At 38.0% G+C, this 23,658-nt stretch overlaps 1 protein-coding gene across 1 annotated transcript in view; it reads left to right on the top strand.

Annotated features, from left to right (window-relative positions):
• LOC122041129 (gibberellin 2-beta-dioxygenase 8-like) overlaps positions 1–19,366 on the top strand; it is a 133,927-nt gene extending 114,561 nt beyond the window's left edge. Inside the window, exon 2 of the mRNA XM_042600727.1 lies at positions 18,560–19,366. Within this exon, the coding sequence (XP_042456661.1) occupies positions 18,560–19,115 (556 nt within the window). The 3' untranslated portion in view covers positions 19,116–19,366. The remainder of the gene's footprint in view (positions 1–18,559) is intronic.
• The last annotated feature ends 4,292 nt before the right edge of the window (positions 19,367–23,658 follow it).

Here is a 23,658-nt window from a genome sequence, read left to right as displayed (position 1 = left end):
GGATAGATCCCATCTACATCACTCACATCCCTCTGCATAATTCATTCCATACCCAGTGACCGACTTTATAGTCCACCCTGTTACGGGTGACGTTTAATGATACCAAAGTATACAACTCCTTATGTAGGGAACCGTAGTGACTTCAGGTCTAAGGATTATTCATACAAATAGTCACATGAGAATGTTTATGACACTCATGCAACGATCCATGAAACATTCTCATGGCGGGTCATTCAGCATATATTTTCTAATATATACCCATGTGTCAACCAGATATCTCATATCCATGACTTGTGAGATCAAGTCATCCGTTGACCTACATGCTAGTCTTAATGCATTAATATTATCCTTGTATATTAATACTCGACTAGGAATAGTTAAGAGTAGTGTTCTCTACAATATCTCACTATCAATTCGACCAATTGATATACTGTAGATAAGAACCTACTACCCAAGGACATTATTATACTTATTCAATTGGTACTGAACTGAAATAAATATAATAACCAAAATCTTTGTCTTTTATTTATAGTGATATATGATATAAAATGTGCCCTTTACAATCATCTCATAATTGGTACTAGGGCTAATACTAACAGCATGGTCCCGTAGGGGGTGCAAATCCAGGACTCAGATTGCACTGATTCAAGAGGGGGATTGTTGGATATTTGTGAATGAAAAAGAGGTGGAGCAGAAAGAGACTCCATTGTGAATAGTTTTATACGGAGAGTTTCAAGGCATATTAGTGTGTTTTATATTGATTCACAAGCATTAATGTTGTGAACAAATACATGAGGAGAGACTCTCTCATACATGGTCCCACAGGGGGTGCAAATCCAGGACTCAGATTGCACTGATTTAAGTTGACTCATATATGAGCCTGACTTGCATGTGTCGAATGCAGGACTGGTCGAGGCAAACTTTACCCAAGTGGAACAATTAATATTTTACCACATGGATAATTCTTTTTCTTGCTGTTGATGTGTAATGGATGAATTAACCGCTGATTAATTGAGAATCCATAATCGATGAGAGAAATAGTCTACCATTAGTGGTTGACAACTAATGTTTCTAGCTCAACGTGTAATGGCAATAAAATACTTTTATTCGGTCATTTACTGTAGCCAAGGTATGAAGCTCCTATATAAGGAGACTGTCCATGCCCTTGAAAGGAGACCGAAAGCAATAGTGAAAGAAATCTCCATCCACTTTGCTCCCCTCATTTTTTATTCTGTCATCCAATTTTGCTCAGCATTTTACCCGCGATAGCAATCATATACTTTCTTAGTTAGCCGTGATCGACCAATGCTTAGTAATGATCACGGTCTGTTGTAGTATCCAAGCACTCTGTTGACTTGGAATCTTGACAATTGGTTAACTCAACGTCTTGGCACTCTACTGACTTAGAGATTCGGCTTCCACTCAGGAGTAGCCGACCGACTCAGACTTGGCAACTCAACACTTAACCAATGCGGCACTTAGGTTCCTCAACTCACATTCAACGGACTCATCACTCATTGAGTTGGACTCGAGTGACTCAGAATCAATGACTCAGACTCAGGACTCGAACTTGATGACTCGGACTCGGCCATATAAGGAAAGCTTAGTCTTACAAGCAACTCAACAACCATCCAAGCAGCTCATCCCTCCTTGCTTGGTAGCTTATGATTATTCGCTCAAGCCACTCAACAGATAAGTTAAGGTTGAATTTTGATTTCAATTCAGTAATTTCCCCTCATCTCCAATAGCAAGATTATCCAACAATCTTCACCTAAGAAAGAAAATTAGTCATGTCTAAAATATGGATTACTCTCTCTTCCAACTCATAAGTCTAAAGATTACCTTTTATATTTCTTGCATATTGTTGGCTAAATACGAGTGCACAGTTATGTCATCAAGTAATAAAATATCTAATGTACAGGGATTGTTGATCAAGCACTAGTTGAATTTACTAAATAAGTTATCTAAATGATTGAAAGTTGTGTGAAAGCTTGAGAGAAAGAGATTAAGAGAGTGAGTGAGTGAGAGATATCCAGTGAGATCAAACACTTGTTGTCTCACCATAAGTGCACGGTTAAGTTATCAAGTAATAAAATATCGATCCCACAGAGATTGTTGACTAAGCACTTGCTGAGTCTGTGAAACAAGTTATCTAGACTATCAAGATGTGAACGTTTGAGAACTAGAACTCGAGAGAGAGAGAGATGGAGAGAGAGAGAGTGTGTGTGTGTGTGTGTGTGTGTGTGAGGAAGAGAGAGAGTAGGAGAGCAAGAGGTCCAGAAGATGCAAGTGAGTTGTGAAAATTGGTTGGGGAACAATTTTAAGATTTCGGTTCCATTATAATGCTAGTTGATGTACTATGAATTGTTCATCTCCTACCTTCTATGTTTATGCTCTTGTAGGGATTTTAACTAAATACCGATACAACCCCATGTCATTTGAACCAGAGTGTTTATCTCATCAGATTTCAATGTTATTAAGTAGAAGAGATAATGTAGAAAGTTTGATTAAAGAGATACTCCTTATCACAAGAGAGCCCTCGGTCATATAGTTTAAATTATACAAGCCACTTTCTAACATGGAATTGGGAAACAAACCCATTAAAATCTAATTAGATAACCCTTTGTAGAGAATTGTCTCCATTTCAAGGCAATAGTCTAGAAGGTCCAGTTAAAGGGATACTATCTATCACTAAGGGTCTCCTGGTCAAGTGATCTAAAGCATTTCCCCTATATGATGACCAATCCTTTATATCCATTCAATTAAACACACTATCTATTAATCATTCTTCGCACACATATTCAATCAAACAAGAACAAGATATAAGCATGTTATTGAAACAAAAAATTGACAAATCCATATTGTATACATCAACATCACATTATAATTACTCCCTACATCTTAAAATTTAGAGGACTAATCCATAGCAAGAGAAATAGAACTCAAAGACATCAAATAAAACAATCTACAACTCAAATTTAAGAGAAAAGAGAAGAGAAAGCTTAACTCGATGAATCATAGTCTTTGAAAAGGAAATCCTTTCTAGGATGATGGACGGATCACTAAAATCAGCCTCAAATCATCGATGAATCATCGAAATTTGTTGTAGATTTGGACCTCATGGGTTTCCCTAGAGAGGGCAACCCCTCTCCCTTTCAAATGGGGATATAATCCCCCTTTTATAGCAAGAGCACATGACCGCTGCTTTCTCGCCGCATGGATGTGCCACATGGGCATGACCATAGCATAATTCGTTTGGAAAATAGGGCACTACCATGGAAAAATGGTACAACCATTGCATGGTTGCCTCTTCTACTAAAGGACACGACCGTGCCTGTAAGGCACGGCCGAAGTTTAATGGCCACTGGTGAAGGATAGGACTGTGCTTTTAGACATGTCTCTGGCATTACCGTCTCTAGAATAGAGAGGCCATGCTTAATAGGCACGACCCTAGCGTAAACTTGGTTGCAAGAAAAATACGGTCGTGTGCCTATGAGGCATGGTCGTGTGTGCTACTGAAGCTCGCTTCAACGTTCGATTTGCTTCATTTTCACTCCAAAAAGTGTCTTGTCAATAAAAAACAAATAGAGTAAATCTCTGAACCAAAAGAGTGAAAGTATGATATAGTAATAAAATAGGATGTGATAAATATAGATCATGTTTAAGAAATATAAATAGACGTGTGATAAATAATAACTAAAACTTGCATAATCTACGCACATCAATTAAGCACTAGTTGAATTTGCAAAATAAGTTAGGTAAATGATCAAAAGTTGTGTGAAAACTTGAGAGAAAGAGATTAAGAGAGAGTGTGAGATAGAGAGAGAGAGTGAGTGAGAACAAATGATTGAAGAGGGAAATTGGTTCGGGAGAAACGATTCTAGGATTTCGATTTCACTATGATGCTAGTTAATGTCAAATGCTTTGTTTACCTTCTCACCTCCATGTTTACACTCTTGTTGGGATTCTAGCCAAATTATCGATACAAACCCATGAAGGTTGTACCAGAGTGTTTACATGTTGTACAACTTCAAGTGCACGATTATATCGTCAAGTAATAAAATATTGATTCCATAGAGACTATGGATTAAGCACTAGCTGAGTATATGAAGCAAGTTATCTAGGCTATCCAAATTCAGATGTTTGAGAACTAGAACAAGTGAGAAAGAGAGAGAGAGAGATAGAGAGAGCATAGGAAAGAGAGAAGAGCAAAAGGTCCGGAGGATGCAAGTGAGATTGGAAAGTTGATTGGGAAACGATTCTAGGATTTTAGTTTCATCGTAATGCTAGTTGATGTACTATGAATTGTTCATCTCATATCCTCTATATTTATTCTCTTGTAAGAATTCTAACTAAATATTGATACAACCCTGCGATGATTACACCAGACTATTTATCCTTTTGTATTTCAATGCCATTAACTGGACGAGTTAACGTAGAAAGTCTAGTTAAAGGGATCCCTTGTCACATGAGGGCACTCTGATCATACAGTCTAAATTACACATATCACTTCTTAACATGCAATAGGGGCAAATCCATTAAGCTCTAATTAGACAATCCCTTGTAGAGAATTTGTTTCCATTTCAAGGTGATACTCTAGAAGGTCCAATTAAAGGGATACCCTCTATCACTAATGGCCTCTCGGTCATATGATCTAGAGCATCTCTCCTATGTGGTGACCAACCTTTACATCCATTCAATCAAACACATAAGTAACAACCATTCATCATACTCAAACATTTAATTAATAAGAACAAGGCATAAACATGTTATTGAACTAGGACATTGGCAAATCCATAGTGTATAAATCAACATCACATTACAATTACTTCCTATATCATAGAATTCAAAGATCTACTCTATAATAAGGAAAATAGAACCCAAAGACATGAAGAATATATTTTTGTAACTCAAATCTAGGAGAGAAGATAAAGCTTAGCCGAATGGATCAAAGTCTTTGAGAAGGAGATCCTTGATGGGAAGATGGACAGATCACTGAAAATGGCCTTGGATCATCGATAAATCACCAAAAACTGATGCGGTTCTTGACCTCATGGGTTTCCCTAGAGGGGAAAACACTTCCTCCCTTCAAAATGGAAAGAAGATCTCCTTTTATAGTTAGGGGGACACTACCCTGCCTCCACGCCACACGACCGTTCCTGCGAGGCATGGCTATGGCGTGTAAGCCATGGAAATGAGGCATAGTCGTGCCTCTCAGGCATGGGTAGGCCATGCCTCTTAGTCATGATCGAGTCATGGGAAGCTCTAGAAAGGATGAACGACCATGCTTCTTGGGCACGACTAGGTCATGGGAAACTTTGGAAAAGGAGGCATGGCCATGCCTCTTGGGCACGACCTACCCGTGGAGTATCTAGATTGAAGCACCACCATGTCGCTAAGACACGACCTTAGCATTGGTCTGGTTGTAGGGAGACATGGCAGTGCCTTTGAGCACAATTATGCTGTGTATACTTTTAGGCACAACTATTCTTGGATCATAAGAGACATGTCCATGTGTTATGAGACATGACCATGTCAACTAATAAAACATGGTCATGCCAAGCGGCATGACCGTGTTTGCTTCTTCTTTTCTTGAAAGTTGCTCCAATGTTTATTTTTATTCCATTTTCACTCTAAAATGTGTCTTGTCAATGAAAATATATAAAAAGTAGATCTCCAGACTAAAAGAATAATTATGCTTCAAACAATGCATAATAATATATATAATCTATGGACATCATACCACAAGAATTAAACCTTTGTTTGTTCTCAAGTAAAAACCTGTAATCTAGACTCGTTTGTTGATATTTGCATCATAATCCTTAGTGAATCAATCTAGCTCTATTAAATAGTTTCATTAATAAGCATGATAATAAAGTAATTTGAGTATGACCTAAGTAGAGGTTCTCTGTGCTTAGTGTGGTGAGTGACCTAAATTTTTCAAGTTTCAATCTTTAAGCATAGTCAAGTCATAATCTAACTGTATTTCTTATGCTTTTAGTAATAGGCACTTGCCTGTCACACGCATGGTTCATCCTTCTCAAACTATACAAAATCTTAAAAGAGTACTTAAAATCAAGGGAAACATATCAATTATTTCCCTAGTAACCTAACTCAGTCTCAAAGGGGTACCTTCCTAGTTTCTACTCATGACAACTATTTTTTATATGCCTTATTCAAATAAATTTTTTTTTGATGTTTTAAAGATGTAGCACTAACACAAATACAAATGTACAAATACAAATATAGGGATATTGATTTTTCCAAATGAGTTGACATGATTCAAGCCTTATCTAGTAACCAAAATATAGTTGAGAAATCACCATGAAAATATACTAATTAATTTCTATGAATCATGACTATTTCCAGAGTTATCTACCATCAAAACTAGGTAAAGTAAAAAGAGACCCTACAACTAGGTTATCACTCAAATTTTCTCAATATAAAAGCATCGTTCACTTCATGCTACTAAAGATAGAGAAAAGTAATTCACCAAACATACTAGAACTATGAATCACAACAACATAAGTCTAGAACAAGTGTCCTAGAGTTTTTTCTATGAGAACAAGTCTGCAGTAATGTGATAACTAATGCACTACACATGCCACAAATGAAACTACACAAACTGAAAGTAACTAAATATATCTAAGCAAAATGTAACCAAACTAAAATAAATGCAACTAAACTGAAATGAGAAACAAGCAACAAATATGTACATATGTACAACTCTCCCCCCTGACTTGGACATTTCATTGTCCCAATAAAATTAATATGGTGGTGGAGGGTGATATGTCAGAGGGCGAAATGGTGGAGAAGGATATGGTGGTGGAGGAGGCGATCCTCACGTGGTGGAGAGTGTGGCCTAGGAGGGAATCTAGGTACTCTTGGCAAGTTTTCAAGGTGCTCATGATACCGAAAAAGCATGGCCACCTACTATCTAGTTAAGTCAATAGAACATCTAAAATCCTCCATTCTCTCCGGCTCATAGTAATAATCATTTACAAATTCTGAGATCTACCCTTGAAATTCTTTGTCATCCTAAAATAGTCTCGTATTTCTTGGAACTGCTCTTGAGTGAATGTAAAATGCCCCTCCAGCATGTGTTGACGAGTATTATATTCCTCATGAAGAGTATCCAAAGAAGCATGAAAGTCAATAAAATCAAATCTCGAGCGACTCGTATCACCATAAACGAATGAGTGTCTAGGAGGTTTGGGTTTATGGGAGGAGGATTTAGGGTGGTCCTTGGGAGTGGGAGCAAGATATATTATGGGATCTTTAATGATCCAATTGGCAGGGTTTCTAACTGAAGTGCGGTCTGGATTAGGAAGAGGGAGAGAAACCCATTTTTCCTAATAAAGCTATATCTTTTATCTTCCCGACAAATCATTTTCATCTCTAAATAAGTGTCTAAGTTAATCTTGGAACTGTCGTGTAAAATTTCTATCCCAAATAGCTCGCATCCTAAGTTGACAATGATGTGTGTGATTAACCCCCTAAATACAATGATCCTGGAAGATGCTTTACCATCTTTCGCTAAGGTTTGAAGAAAATAGAATCCTAAGTCAAAACAAACTTCATTCAACATTACCCTAAAATAATAAAGTTCTACTTTCTATACTACACTGTCACTCTTTCCTCTATAAAAATGGTATACTCATAACATGGTGAAGGTATTGAAAAATCAGGTTTTGAAGTAAAGAAACCTTTGAACGAGATGGGTCATATAGGATTCATTAGAAAAAGCAATCTCCTTCCAAAATCTATCACTATTGAATGAACAATCAAACTCATGAGTACAATCATTGGGCTAACTAACACAAGTATTGAAGTTGTATAGAGACCATTCATAATCATGATTCAATAAGTAAACACTAATTTTCTCTAGGTCATCCCTATAAGAAATGAAGTGGGTCTCTATCGAACTAAGGAATTCTAGGGTTAGTCAGGGATATTTAGATTCATAAAGTCATTCCAACCTATGTTATCAATCATTCACTCAATATCTTCCCTAATTTCTATGACTTCCATAGTAAACAAGAACAAACTAATTTACGACTAAGTAGATTATCAATCTAGACTTTTGCCCATCAATTCAGAAAATAATATCGTATGAATCATCATTACCTTTGTCGCGTGAATGTATCCTCCCTTTGTCGGTTGACTTCCCTTTACCCTTGTTGGTCCCCTTTCCTTTATCCTTGCCGGGGTCATTGCGTCCACTAGATCTATCTCTTCTTTAAAATATGTTCAATATGTTGGACATAATTGCAAATCAAGAGGGGAAGGAGAGTTTGTGAAAGAGAGGAGGTGACAGGGGAATCATGTCCAAGCCGAGTCATTTGACATGTCCATGTGGCGTAGCAATTAGGGTATTAATACCCTAAACATGGTCGTGCCTTACTTGAGCACAGCCGTATTCTTCAAATAGCCTCTTTCTTCAGCCCCACTTCTTCCAAATCTCTTCCAAAGGCTCCTCTTCCCTTCCCTCTTACTAGATCTACTCCTCCAAAAGCAAGATATAAGTTTCTTCGCACTTTGATGGCAAGATTTTCCCTTCTCTCTTCTCTTCAAGATCTCCTTCATTTCTCCTAGATCTTTCTTCTCTCCCTACAAGATCTTCTTCCTTCCCCAAAGTAAGAAGCTCTCTTTTCTCCTCATTCGTCCGAGTCTGAGAGAAACTACGGATCAGTATCCGTTTCCGAAGGGCCGAACCCCACTGTAAGTATTTCTCGATTGTATAACTTAGTTAATTACCTTATGCATAAATTAGCTAAGTCCAACGTTGGGATCAAATCACTTCTAAAGGAGGTAACCTCCCTTAAAGAAGTGACTAACTCCGAATCCTTGACTGCCCCTATTCAGACTGAAACCTCAAATCAAGTCCAAAAGCTTGAGAAAGAGAATTCAGGCCTGAAAACTCTAGTCAAGGATTTGAAGATTACGTTGGAACGGTTTACACTGGGTTCCAAGAATCTTGATTTGATTCTTTCCTCGCTTCCAGATTTGTTGACTTGGTCTTGGGATGTCAGTGCAAGGTAGCTCGTCTGTTCAAGCTCCTTATCGGACTCTTCTGATGAGGACTCGTCCCAGGTTGCCTTCAGAGCTTTCTTCTTTCTTTGCTTCTTAGCATCTTTTTGATTCGGACAATTGGCTTTGATATGCCCTTTTTGGTTGCAGCCGTAGTAGGCAACTTCGAACTTCATCTTGGGACTTGGTTGAACCTCCTTGGACTGGATTGCCTTCTTGACGTCTTTCTTGTTGAAGCCCTTCTTCTTTTTGTAGATCTTTCTTACCAGGTTGACGAGTTCAGCTGTGATCTCCTCATCGTCATTGTCCGAGTCTGGTTCTTCTTCTGACTCCGGTTCGGTCTTGCGTCTTGCTTTTGGTTCGCGGGTTCTACTTGTACCTGCAATTAAAGAAATACCTTTCTCGGTCGATCGAGTGTTAATTTGTTCATGCAGTTCAAATTCAGTAAACAATTCATCTAATTTAATTGAAGAGAGATCCTTGGATACCTTGTAAGCATCTACCATTGATGCTCATAAGGTATTCCTCGGGAAAGCATTGAGTGAATACCTTATTATGTCTCTATTTTCTACCTTTTGTCCGATTTCGTGGAGACCGTTGAGGAGGTCTTCGATGCGTGCATGCAGTTGGCTCACCGTTTAACCTTCCTGCAACTTTATATTATATAATTTATTAAGTATGAGATCCCTCTTACTTACCTTCGTATCTAATATACCCTCGTGTAGCTCAATCCGTTTTTTCCAGAATTCTTTGACGCTCAAGAAGGGGCCGACATGGTTCAGCTCCTCCTTGGTTAGGCTGCACTGAAGTGTACAGGTTGCTTTGACATTTGCTTCTACCTTCTTTATCAGAGATGCATCCCAGTTCTCCCATGATATCAGCTTATCATCGCCGTTAGTTGGGAGTTCAAGACCAGTCTTGACGATTATCCATACTTCAAAATGAGTCTGAAGATACAACTCCATTCGACCCTTCCAGTATCCGAAGTCTTCTCCAGTGAAGAGCGAAGGTCGAGTTGTACTGTAGCCTTCTTGAAGAGCCATAGAACTTGCATAAGGAAAATAAAAAGAAACTTGTCCCAGGACTTGATCCTAGATTAGTAGTGCGGGTTAAAAGAAAACTAACACGTGATCTCGAGTGGTAATGTACCAACTTCGAGAAAAAATTGATTAAAAAAAAATAATCGAAGGGCGGCAAGAATACTAATTACAATCGACTCGGAAAAACTAAGAATCACCACGAAAAACATATGCTTGACTGGTGGTTGCACCAAATCGAAGCGAACCCTCTTTGATACCAATTGTTGGATCGAGACACGCTAGAGGGGAGGGGTGAATAGCGCTCGTGGCTTTCACTTTTCGTATTCGGAAAACTTACGAGTAAAAGTAGCGGAATAATAAATAACACAACATAGAAGGACCCAAGTATTTTTACTTGGTTCGGAGCTTTGGGCGACTCCTACTCCAAGGCCCATGCCCGTTAAGTGTTTACTTTGGGCAATCACTATAAGTTCAGAAAAAGTACAATTAAGTATTACAATTAAATGTACTAGAAATTTATACCGACAATAAGAAATCATAAAATTGAAGCTTCAGGTCGTCGGAATGTCGTTACAGCTTTCTCGGATCGTCTCATTAGCAGTGCGCTAAAGAAAGATGGCTCAGAAGTAATTCATCCAAGTTGCTGGTCGAGGTTGCCTTATAAAGGCTATTGAGGGCGCGTCCATTACCGCCGGATCTGCTACATGGATGAGAGACGAAGTGGTCTACGCCTATCCACCTGAAGGCGCCTCCAACCTCTTGGAGGGAGCCTTCAAGGTTGTCCGAGGCGCCTCCAGCTCCTTTGGAGAGCGCCTCCAGCTCTGCTGCACGCGCTCCTTCTGCCTTACACTCGAGGTGCCTCCAAACTCCATGGAGAGCGCCTCGGGTACTGTTCATCTGAGGAAAAGCTTGATCCTTTGTCCCTACAAGATATGTTAGTCCCAAAAATATCCTACAACATAAAGTTAGCACATAATAATGAATGTAAAAGTCTGACAATCACCGGACTGTCCGGTTCTGACTTCGAATTTCCGACTGAAAACCTAGGTCGAGCCGACGCCTACTGTTCCCTCAACGGGGAATGCGTCCTTACCTACTCCACTCAGCAAAGTATACCTATTGCCAGTCCGATCATACAGACCGATTGGACTTTTGCCCATCACCCGAGTCTTTAGGTCTTTCATCTGGATGTCCGCTCCACGACCCAACCAGACTTTCACCTTGTTCATGACACCAGGACTTTTCACCTAGAGTATCCAACTATTGGACTTTTGCCCGACGACCTCGACCCGCCAAGGCTTTCCACCTAGGGTTACCAACCCTTAGGACCTAGGGTTGCCACCCTCTAGGGTTTTCTTACCTGCCTAACCGCAGTTAGGACTTTTGCCTAAGATACCTTAGGACTTTTCCTGCAAACTCATTCAGCACATTAGATCACAAATAGCTTTAACTTTGAATCCTTTGTCATTATCAAAACTCAGGTTCGATCATCGGATGCTTCCCGCACCAACAGATATATGCTAATCAATGCTTTAAATAGGTATAATCAATACACATCACATCTCTAGAATTAAACCTTTACTTGTCCTTGAGCAAAATCTACAATCTAGATTTATATGTGTAAATAGTGTGTCATAATTTCTAGTGAAATAGTCTAATCCTATCGTGTAATTTCTTTGACGAGCATGATATAAAATTATTGGAGTGTAGCCTAAATAAAAGTTCTCCATGCTCAGTGTAATGAATTACCTAACCTTCCAACCATCAATCTCCAAGCCTAGTAAAGTCATCATCTAACTGTATTCCTCATGCTTCTAGTGATAGACACTTACCTGCCACTTGTAAAGTTCTTCCCCCTTAAAGTCTACACAAGGTCTCAAAGGAACACTCGGTGTCAAGAGAAACATAATAGTTATTTCTCTAGTAACCTAACTTGGCCTCAAAGGGATACCTTTTTAGTTTCCACTGATGACAACTATTTTTTATTATCCCCATACTCTTCTCTTCTTCTTTTTTCTAGGTGTTTGCAAAGTGCAACACTTAAACAAAGCCTTTTTTTAGGATTTAGATTTTTCCTAATGAGTTGACATGATTCAAATTTATTCAGTAACCAAAATATAGTTGAGAGGTTACTTAGGAAGAAAGAGTACTAGTCCAATTCTATAAATTATGACTATTTTTAAAAATAGTCAAGCATGTTGTGAACAGAACCTAAGACTAGGCTAACACTCAAACTCTTATGGTTAAAATAATGTTCACTTTATGCCACTATGGATAAGAAAAAATAGATCACTTGGCTTACCAGTATACTTGATCATAATAATATAAATATCTAGAATAAGCGTGCTAGTATCTTACTATGAGAAATAGACAAATAATGATATGATATATGATGTAACTAAAAATTTTATTATGCAAAAAGAAACATGACAAAACTAGCTGACAACCCAATATATATATATATATATATATATATATATATATATATATATATATATCCCTTAGACTTAAATCTTTCATTGCTCCAATAAAAATAAAAAAATCTAATGTGGAGGAGGTTTAAAGTGAGCGAAGTTACCAAGTGATTCATGTCAAGTGTCTAAATTATACATCTATCAAAGTAACCCCTCATCTGGTAGTCGTACTCCTCATCTTTGAATACTACAAAAAGAAGATTAGACAAAAAAAAATAAAGTAGAGGGATTGGGATAGGCAAAAAGGTAGAAGAGAGATCAAGGGAGGCACGACTATGCCAAAAAGGCATAACCTGCCCATTCTGGGTACGATTGGCTACTGGTTCTCTCTCATGGCCATTCCCCCTTAAGGCATGACTAAGAAATAATGGGCATGGTCATGCCTCAAAAGCATGGTTGTCCCTTGGTTTGATCGGTCGAACAATTGGAGAAAGGCATGACCGAGTGAAAAAGGCATGACCTTGTCGTGTTGGCTTCGTCTACCCTCCATAGGAATGGCACAACCGTATCTAAAAGGCACGACCTACTTGTGTTAGTCTCAACTAGCTCAAAATGCAAAGGTATGACTATGTTTTTAAAAGCACAGCTTATCTTTCCTTTCTCCCCACTCCTTCCACACCCATGGCGGTTGCCACAACTAGCTCATGGATGTTATTAGCCCTGGAATAAGTTAATATAAAAGCTAAGACAAGATCAAGCAAAGTACAAGAATGAAAAACAAAACAAACAAGGCAAACACACAAATGAAGAAAAGTAAGAAAAAGAAAAGGAATGGACTCCCCAGAGTTCTTGGCAGTTGAAGGAGATTTAGAAGAAGAAGTCATATTGGCAATGGAATGATCCGACTAAAGGAGAGAGCTATTCTAGCGTAATAATTGTCGTGATGTACAATCTCCCCTTTGTTAATTCCTTAAATGGTCTTCCAGAAGGATGGAGATGGTTCAGTTGAAGCATCCAATATAACAGCATATTAAAACCTACACGTCCTCTAAAAGAACCCCACTAGCGTGTGAAATAATGAAGATTTGGCATATTATCAAATTTAACTAGGCATGTATCAAAAATTATATCACATTCAACAAAATCAATTACAAATATATTTATGAAATTTTCTAATATATCATAGGAGATACTAACCTTGTAGTTACGAAAGATACCTTGAGGTTCTAAAAAAGTGAATGTGATTTCCTCTAGATCAAGCGATGGTACCACTATAAAAAGTGATACTTGGAGGTTTGTCTCCACTGTACAACTCTCTCTATTTTCATTATTAATAAATTCAATTCCTACCACAATCATAATGATAAGTGGTTGTGTGATCAAAGGAAGTGATTGTTGGGGCATTGCTTTCGCATCATAAGTCCCTACATCTCCATCCACAACATCACCATAAGCAGGAAACATCAAAAGTATCAACAACTTCATCAAAAATTTCATACTGAGCAAGATCATCAATGTCGACATCAAACAAATCTATAACACTATCAACAAATGCAACCTCAGTAAGTACATCAAAAAAATTGCATTCAACCACATCATCATTATAGAATTTTCCACATTCTTCATCTTCCTTGGCTTTCCAAACCTTTATGGAAATGAGACTGGTGGTACATAGGTCCTTAGTGGAGGCATTGGGTAGGATTCATATTTCTTTTCCTTAGATTCAATTTGAATATGTGGAGGAGGATCAAATTGTTCGTCTAGCTTTGGTTTGACCAACCATTGAGTGAATGGTACCAGTGGCTTATAGACCCTTACTGGAGTGATGGAGTCGAGTTTTTTTATTCCCTTTTATTCCTTTCCTTATTTCCTACCCACATTTCTCCTGAAGTTCTTCAAAATTCCTGACACTTCTCAACTTGATAGCATTATAATATTCAGTAGACTTTGTTTGGGTGGAAGGGAGGTACTTATTTGAGAATTGTAATAAAGCTCTAACATATTGTGTTGTCAATTTTTTTATCTTAGCTTCTAACTAATTGAACCCCTCATTTTGTGCCTTGATGATAGTCTCTATTTAGTTTTTAAAAATCTTTAGTAGTTACAACAACTCTTGTTTGACATTTATATTTGCATTCATAGCTCGTACTTCTTGGATTCTTGAGGAAGATGTTATCCAATTTTCATTTGATTAGTCATGTAGGCTCTGTGCCACTTGATTAATTATGTTGTATGCTTCATTTAAACTTTTATTTATCAAAGAACCTCCTGCAACTATGTCCAATGAAACATTCATTGATTTTGCTATATCGTTGATGAGTAGACACTTTTTCAAGACATGTTGATGGCACTTTTGCAATGGTCATTGAAATCTCTCCCATCCTGTATACAATGATTTCCCTTCCATTTGTGCAAAACTCATGATTTGATTCCTTAGATTGCCATTTTGCTTGGTGGAAAATACTTGTTTAGAAAACATAGCTCCATCTCTTCTCGTGTTGTGTTACTTTCTAGTGGAAGAGAATGCCACCAAGTTTTAGCTTCATTCTTCAAAGAAAAGGGAATCCCCATAGCCTAATAGAATTTGTGGAAACACCTTCAAAGGACATGGTATTGCAATAGTAACGAAAGTCGAATAGGTATAGATACGGGTCATCTAAAGGTGCCCCTCAAAATTGTTCTTTCTTTGTATCAGAGCGATCAATCCTGGGTAAAATTCAAAGTCATTAACATCCGTCGGAGATTGTGTAATGTAAGATCTTAGTCCATTTGAGCTTCGTGCATCATAGTCTTTAAGAGGTTTATTCTTATTGTTATCAACACCCTTGATATCATTTTCAATGTCCCTTGTGTCCAATAAACTAGCCAAACCAAAATCTCATTTTCTACATCAATTAGACATCTCGTGGTGCTAGATATCAGTATTCTAGTAGTGGGTGTAGTAAAGTCTCCTTAGAGTCTATTATCGTCATCAACGACCATTGTCTCTTGTAGAAAAATTTAAAAAAAAAGGCATGAAAATCTATAATTTCAGAATTATTAGAAAACAAAAGAAATGCAATAGTGAAAGAAAATAAGTAAATGTAGAATTTTAGGAAAAGAAAGAATATGCAGATTTATATACAAGCAAGAAAGAAGTCTAGATTAACTAAATCACAAATCAACTAATGTCAATCGAAAAGAGTTCCCAACAACAGTACTAAAAATTTGTTATCTAACCGCAAGTGCATGGTTATGTCGTCAAGTAATAAAATATCGAATCCACAAGGACAATTGATTAAGAACTAGTTGAATTTACAAAACAAGTTATCTAAACAATTGAAAGTTATGTTAAATCTTGAGAGCAAGAGATTAAGAGAGAGAGAGAGAGAGATCTAGTGAGAGCAAATGATCAAAGAAAAAAATTAGTTTGGGTGAAACGATTCTAGGATTTTGGTTTCAATATAATGCTAGTTGATGTACTATGTTTTATTCACCTCCTAACCTCCATATTTACGATCTTGTAGGGAATCTAGCTAAATTACCAATACGAACCCATGAAAGTTGCATCGGAGTGTTTATACAACTTTTAATGCTATTAAGTAAAGAGGTAATATAGAAAGTCCCATTAAAGAGATACCCCCTGTCACATGAGGACCCCCTGGTCATATAGTCTATATTACACAAGACTTTTCCTAATATTAATTGGAAAAAATCCATTAAACTCTAATTTCAATGCTATTAAGTAAAGACGTAATACTAGAAAGTCTGATTAAAGGGAACCCTTGTCACATGAGGGCTCCCCGATCATATAGTCTAGATTGCATAATTCACTTCCTAACACTAAATTAGGAAAATATAATTAACCTCTAATTAGTAATCCCCTTGCAGTGATTTGACCTTTTTTTAAAAGGATTACTCTAGAAAGTCCGCTTAAAATGATACCCTCTATCACCAGACCCCACCATGGTCATACAATCTAGAGTTTCTCCTCTACAAAGTGACAAATCCACAATAATCCATTACATTCATATATTCACATATTTAATCAAACAAGAACACGATACAAACATATCATAGAACAAGGAAGTGGCCGAATTCATTATTAATACCTTAACATCACATCACAATTACTCCCTACATCTTAGAATCCAAAAAATATACTCCATTAGCAAAAGACATATAACTAAGAAACATAGATAATAACAATCTACAACTCAAATAAAAAATTTAGGAGAAGAAAAAGCTTAGCGAGATGTTGCTGATGTCTTCAGGAGGATCTCCATGCTTCTATGATGGGCAGATTGTTGATAACTCTTGGAATAGTGGCCCTAGGGTTTCCCTTAGAAGGGAAAACCCTTCCCCCTTGAAAAGGGGATCTTGTTCCCCTTTTATAAGACCTCCACATGACCTGTGAATCATGTGACACAACTATGCCTAGGGGGCACGCCCATGCTATGAAACTCTCGATGGAGAAGGCACGGTTATGCCTAAGGGCACGACAGCACCTTGGAAGATTTGAAATTCTACTCCGGGAAGAGGCATGGCCGTGCATGGGAGGTATGGCCGGACCGAGGCACTCATTGTGAGCAAGGCATGATCGTGCCTTATAGGCACGTCCAAACCATGAGGCTAGTTGGGAGCATGGCACGGTCGTACCTCATAGGCACAACCGAATAGTGGCACAAGATGGACTCCCTAAGAGACATGGTTGTGCTTGTGAGTCATGGTCATGCTTGCTTCTTTCTCTCCAAGCTCACTTCAACATCCAACATGTTGTGTTTTTTCTCCAAAAACACATCCAAAGATCAGTTCTCTGAATCAAAAAAGTAAAAGTAACAAAATCACATAGAAAGAGTGCATGCAAATGTAAATCATGCTTATGAAATACAATAATATAAATATGCTAAACGATGCTTAAACATAGACATAATCTACACACATCACATATAAGGCATTCAATCATCCTCAACATACAAAGACTTTTCCTCTAGGTCTTTATCATCTACTAGGTATTTAGTTGAAGTCAATCAATTGGGAATTCCTTATCTTTCAAGAGATTGACCTCACCTTTAGATCTTTCGCATTTGCCAGCATCTCGCCAAATGTTTGACCTACCTAGACCCATTTGAACTTCTTTCAACACATGGTCTTTTCTTTTCTTCCATATGTCAATTTAACCTTTACCCACTTAACCCACTCAGACTTTAATTATTGCTCTTGGAATGTAAATAACCTATCCTTGCACACTTGACATAATATAACTCAATATGAATCTAACTTTAAGTCTTTGTTGAATATATCAAAATTATATGGTCAAACTTGAGCGCTTGAGATATGATTGCACCAATAAAAAAAACACTAAAAATAGAATTTAAAGCCTTTAGAATCGCCAAACATTTTTAACAGAAAGTATTTTGCTGATCATGTAAGACTCGAGTCTGAAAAAATAAGCATGAACATACTTAAGGGAATACTAGAAGTACAACAATACTCATTTCAATATTTTTGTTTATTTTTTTTTTTAGATTTTGAGCCTTATAAGACCACTTAAGTTCTTTTGACCAAAAATACATGATAATCTAAAAGATTTCAGATTCATACCAAATGATCATTATTGCATTTCTAGTATGCTTTTAAATTTGAACATGCTGATTTTCCTTGATTCCAAGTCTTATAAGTCTATCAAACATTTTTGACCAAAAATATTTGACAAGTAATGGGTCAAGCGAAATGAATTACATAGAAGGGTATTTGCAAATACAAATATACCCATAATAAACTATAAAGTATAATACATTTTGGATTTTCACTAAACTTAAGTACTATCCTTAGTAAATTATTATTGAATAAATATTAAATCTTCAAGCATTTAAATAAAAATACAGTTGAATTGTAACTTTGTGAAACATATTGATATTAACTTACTAACAATTATTAATAATTTTTTAAATTATATTAATGTTAGAGATGAACTAGTGCTTGATCTTCAGTACTATTACTTTTCATGTCTTATAACTAAATATTTCAATCTTTTTCCTTTATTTGTTTAAGTAAACGCTGATTGTTGTATAATTTATATTTCCATTTGAATAGGAATTTGGTGGATGAATATGGTCGGCACATGGCTCGCATTGCACGAACACTATTTGATGCTATAGCGGTCGATCTAAACCTTGATAGGACGATGCTGTCTTCCTATTTGTTAGAAGATGATGGCACATTCCGAATATATCGCTATCCCAAATGCACCAATGCAAATGATTACTTGGCAATGGAAGCTCACACTGATAGCTCCATCTTGTCCATTGTCAACCAAGACGAAGTTGGAGGGCTACAGATTTGGCAAAATGATGGTTGGTTCAACATTGAACCTATCTCCAACACACTTGTCATTAACCTAGGGGATTTAATGCAAGCGATTAGTAATGATGAGTACATGAGCGTAGAGCACAGAGTTAGTGTAAACGAAAGCAAAGCGAGAGTGTCACTTTGTTACTTTGGCTTTCCAACGGATAGTTGTTCAATCAGTAGCGCAAAGTATAGGAAGTTTACTTATAAGGAGTTCAAAATGCAAATGCAAGAAGACATCAAGGCCTTCGGCTCAAAGGTAGGGCTAAAGCGATTCAAGATTGATGCCCAAAATGCATGAGACAATTTATTTTAAACATGGTTCATTGATTACAATAAAAAGCTTGGAGGATTCAAGAAAGAATTTAATTTCTCCATCTCAATCATGCTTGAGAATGATCTAATATAAAGAGAGACAGCGAGTGCAATAAATACTCTCAATGATGCTATACTTTTGTTTTTGTTTCAAAAAACTATATGTTGAAGCGATGCAAACTTGTTGGATAACTAAAGTATATTATTGTTCATGATAAAATTGGAATTGCACGTCTATTTATAGAGAGTTAAATATTAAACATTATTTTCTAGAAATTCATGACTTTCATCTCCTATTATTCATGACAAACTAGACATCAAAGAGTCATTATCTTCTTCCAAAACAACTAGAAATTTTTGAGTTTTGTCTTACTTCCAAAAGCTTTGGATACTATCTCACAATCATTTTTATAAAAAATAAGTATCCATGTGTTAGATACAATTGTTAATATGCTCTCATCTACTCTGTGTTTTTGTTAAAAAAGACTTGATTAATAATGATAAAATAAGATAAAATTTATTTAAATATAAAAGATACAATACGGGATGTAGTCCAACGATATAAAAAAAAATTTATATAGTTATCTTCATCAAATGAGATAAAACTTTATTATTGTTATTATTACCCTCTTTGTTTTGTTACTCAACATGCAACTATTGTGATGATTGAATTGAAGTGCTATTTCATTAGCTAGCATCACTCTCTAAATCACTGAGTATAGTACAATCTAGTATTTTAAATTTGTCCAATAACTATTTTAAAAAATATCATAATCATGTTACCAGTGATTTTCATCAAAAATATTTTAAATGTGACCATCTAGGAACTCCATAAGTTTATTAATAATTTCAATACTACTTATCATATGGTGCCAACATCTCTCTCGACCATTGTCTAATGAGTAGGAATCCTAATAATATTTGCTCGAACCAAAATGCTCGAGGAGTCGAGTCAAGAGGCACCAAGTCGATTTAGGGAGCATGAGAGACACCAGGGTCTCAAGTCAAGATACTGGACTGAGTTAGGAAGTTTGGAAGACAATCAGGTCAAAGTGCTTGGGAGACAGTCAAATTAGAGTACTCGAGTTTCCAAACTGAGTTATTGAGCGACATAGGAACTCGAATAAGGTGGTCAGGATGTCGAGCGACTTAGGAATTATACTTTTTAAATGTGACTATCTAGGACCTCCATAAGTTTATTTTATAATTTCAATACTATTTACCATATGGTGCCAAACATTTAATGTACCCATATGCACACCATGGACAGTGTTGTTATTATATGTTGAGTAATATGGCGACAAACATCTGTGTTGCTTTGAATTTGTTTTGGATAGTCACATGTTGTAACATAGAGCATGTGCTTGGATAGTCCCATCGGGGCGGTGCGATGGTTAAGACATGAGATGTTGTCACATGAGGTATTGGGGTCGAAACTCGGTGTGACCGAGCATAACTTCCCCATGTCTTGACCATTTGCACTAATGGCTAGTAGCCACCCGTGATTTACCTCCTCCGTGTTAGCCTAGGGACGGGTTGACGGTGGCGCTGAGGGCGAGCGAATCGTTTTTTTTTTTTTTTGTCACATGATTAATCCATATAGAACATTTAAGAGAAACATTATGAAATGTACCAATGGTTGCAAAAGATTAAGCCTGACAAATGTACATTTTCCAAGTTGATTATCACTTGCACAAAGAGGATGAATTCAATATTTAAGAATGCTTGAGAGCTCCCAATAATTGAGAACATAAGAAAAGGAAACTTGCACAATGGTTATATATATATGCTCAAATCTTTTAACTTTGACATTGCTGTAATTGCATTAGTATAATGGAAATGCATCCACTAATTAAATTTGACTTATCTGATCTGTCTAGTGAGCGGGAGTCATAATATTATTTGCTCACTAAAATGCTAGGCTAGTTGATTCGAGAGGCACCAAGTTAAATCAGAGCATGGGAAACAATCAAGTCAGGGTGCTCAGGTTGGGATACTAACTGAGTTAGGAAATTCAAGAGACAAGTAGGTCAAAGTGCTTGGGAGATAGTTGAATCGGAATACTCGAGACACTAGGTCGAATTGATGAGCAACTTAGGAAGTCGAATCAGATGGTCAGGATACCAAGCAACTCAAGAAGCCTAGTTGATCCCGTCCGAAAGCTGAGTTGGACAGAGGCTGGTTGCGCTGTTTGTTGGCGTTGACGAGGGTCGTCGAGATGCGTGGCTGATGCTATACCTCCGGCAAGGACTACCGCGGGAGGGTGACGGAAGACGATGACGAGGCTGACGAGGTGGGGATCTCCTGCGCACACTCATACAAGCACCCAGGCCATTAGAGACCAAGAACTAGGGAAAAAGTCCCCGGGTCAGGTCCTCCAATGCTCAAGTTAGGTACTTTTTCCCCAGAAGCACAGTAAAAAAGACGAAAAGTAAAGCACGAATGTGAAAAGATGAGTGAGCGTACTTGCGTAGAGACACAGCCTCCCTTTTTACATGGCAGTGAGTACTTCTGGAGTCTAACGAGTGTCAGGGAATATCGGGTGTCAGGATTTGTCTGGCAATGAATGACACCTGACATCTTCTTATAGGTCTAAGGAGGAATTGGTGTGCAATAAGCCCTACACCGTTAGCATATTCCCTGACATGCGATGATTATTCTCTGACAGGTTGTTACGATTCCCTGGCTTGGTTGTCGTATAGTGTATGCCTGCCCCGGTCTGTTAACCTTGTACTGGATCCTCGTACTTGCAAATCTTTGCTTGTGGGCATAGACCTGCATTCCTCAGCGCATTTCCTGGTGCATTCCCTGGCTTATGTTTGTCACCCCGTAAATCCATATATGTACATCCAGCCCTCCATTTGTCATTCAGTAGATCCTAGTAAATCCAAACCTGCGCTTACCGCCCTGCCAGTCGAGGCCTTTGCTTATCGTTCCTTAAGTCTTGTCTCATATGCACGACCCTACTCCATATTTTATCCTGTACATCCTGAATCGTACATCCTGGCCCACATAACTCGTTCTGCATGTCTAGTCCTGTAAATCCTGATCTATAAACCTTAGTCCGCATATCTTGACCTGTACGTCTTTGGTCCGCATATCCTGACCTGTACATCTTGGGTTCGCGTATCTTGTTCTACGAGTCTTATTCTGTAAGTTCTGAGCTGTGAGCCTTAAGCCGCCTATCCTAACCTGTACGTCTTGGTCCAGATATCCTGTTCTGAATGTCTGTAAGTCCTGACTTGTATCCCCTAAGTCCTGAATCGTATGTCCCGACCCACATTTCCTGTTTTGCTTGTCTCGTCCCATAAATCCAGACCTGTAAGCCTTAGTCCGCATATCCCGACCTGTACGCCTTACCTTCCGAGTTCCTACTCGTCGTGTAGGCCTAACCCCTGAATGCCACTTATGCCCAACCAGGGCCCTTCTGTAACCTAGACCTTTGACCACCATGTGGGCCGGACTTTTGACCAACACGTAGGCTTGACTTCTGACCGCCACGTGGGCTTGACTTTTGACCACCACGTGGGCTTGACTTCTGATCGCCTCGTGGGCTTGACTTTCGACCATGTCATCTATCCGACCCTACTATTATGCACCGTATCACAAGCCTCCCCCTCAAGTCTAGTCGAAGGAGGCTCTAGTCCGACTGACTAGACCCAAGTCCCGTCCTTACCTGACCTTGCCTTTGTGTCTCTTGAGTTGCTGACCCCTTTCCCAATATCCCATTCAAACTTCATCACTTTCCATAAATGATAGGTGGGATTTTATTGCATGCGCATTCATTTTCCCATCCTCAATCACACTACTTTTTCATAAATGTTACACTATTTCCTTAACATCCTTGTGTGCTCCAAGATTCACCTTTCAAATTCCTCTCTTTAAAAAGGGGTTGCGTATACTGTTGCTTTCACTTTGCTTAGACACCCTTCCTCTTTGCTCATGGAATTAGATGAAATATCTTCTTTGCATCACCAGCTCACTCATTTGGCCCAGTTATTAACTCATAAAGATGAGGCTCTGCTTAAGATGACACAGAGTAGGGACCTTCAATCCTCTCTCCGTCGAGAAATGGAAGAACTATGGCTGGCGGCTAAATCCAGGTCTCTAGCCGAGGCAACTCTAAAGCATAAGGTTCATTCAGACCTGAAGAGTCAGAACCATTTCATTACCTACCTGAAGCTGAAACATGAGGACACTGTAGCCCTCCTGCAAGAGGAAGGCTGGATAAAAGATGAAACCATTGTCCGTCTGCAAAGCAATATCCAACGCATCAAGGAAGAACTGGCTCAAGCGCAGGCTCATCTAGCGAAGAGGAACTAGACATCTTTCTCTTGTAATAATGTGACCACTTGAAAAATGTTCTTCAACTCTTTTTAGATAAACAATGTTCTCCGCATTATCTGCCTATTAGGGGGTGGGTCTGTATTTCCTCGTCTCTCTTATTATCATGTTCCATTGACGCATGCTCCCAAGAAAATTTGCCAGAAAGGATAAATTTAGAAAGGATAATTTACTTACCAAATATT

Source organism: Zingiber officinale, chromosome 2A, assembly GCF_018446385.1.
Source record: "Zingiber officinale cultivar Zhangliang chromosome 2A, Zo_v1.1, whole genome shotgun sequence".
Lineage (NCBI taxonomy): Eukaryota > Viridiplantae > Streptophyta > Magnoliopsida > Zingiberales > Zingiberaceae > Zingiber > Zingiber officinale.
Note: the sequence above shows the minus strand (reverse complement) of the source record. Positions and strands in the feature narration are given on the sequence as shown.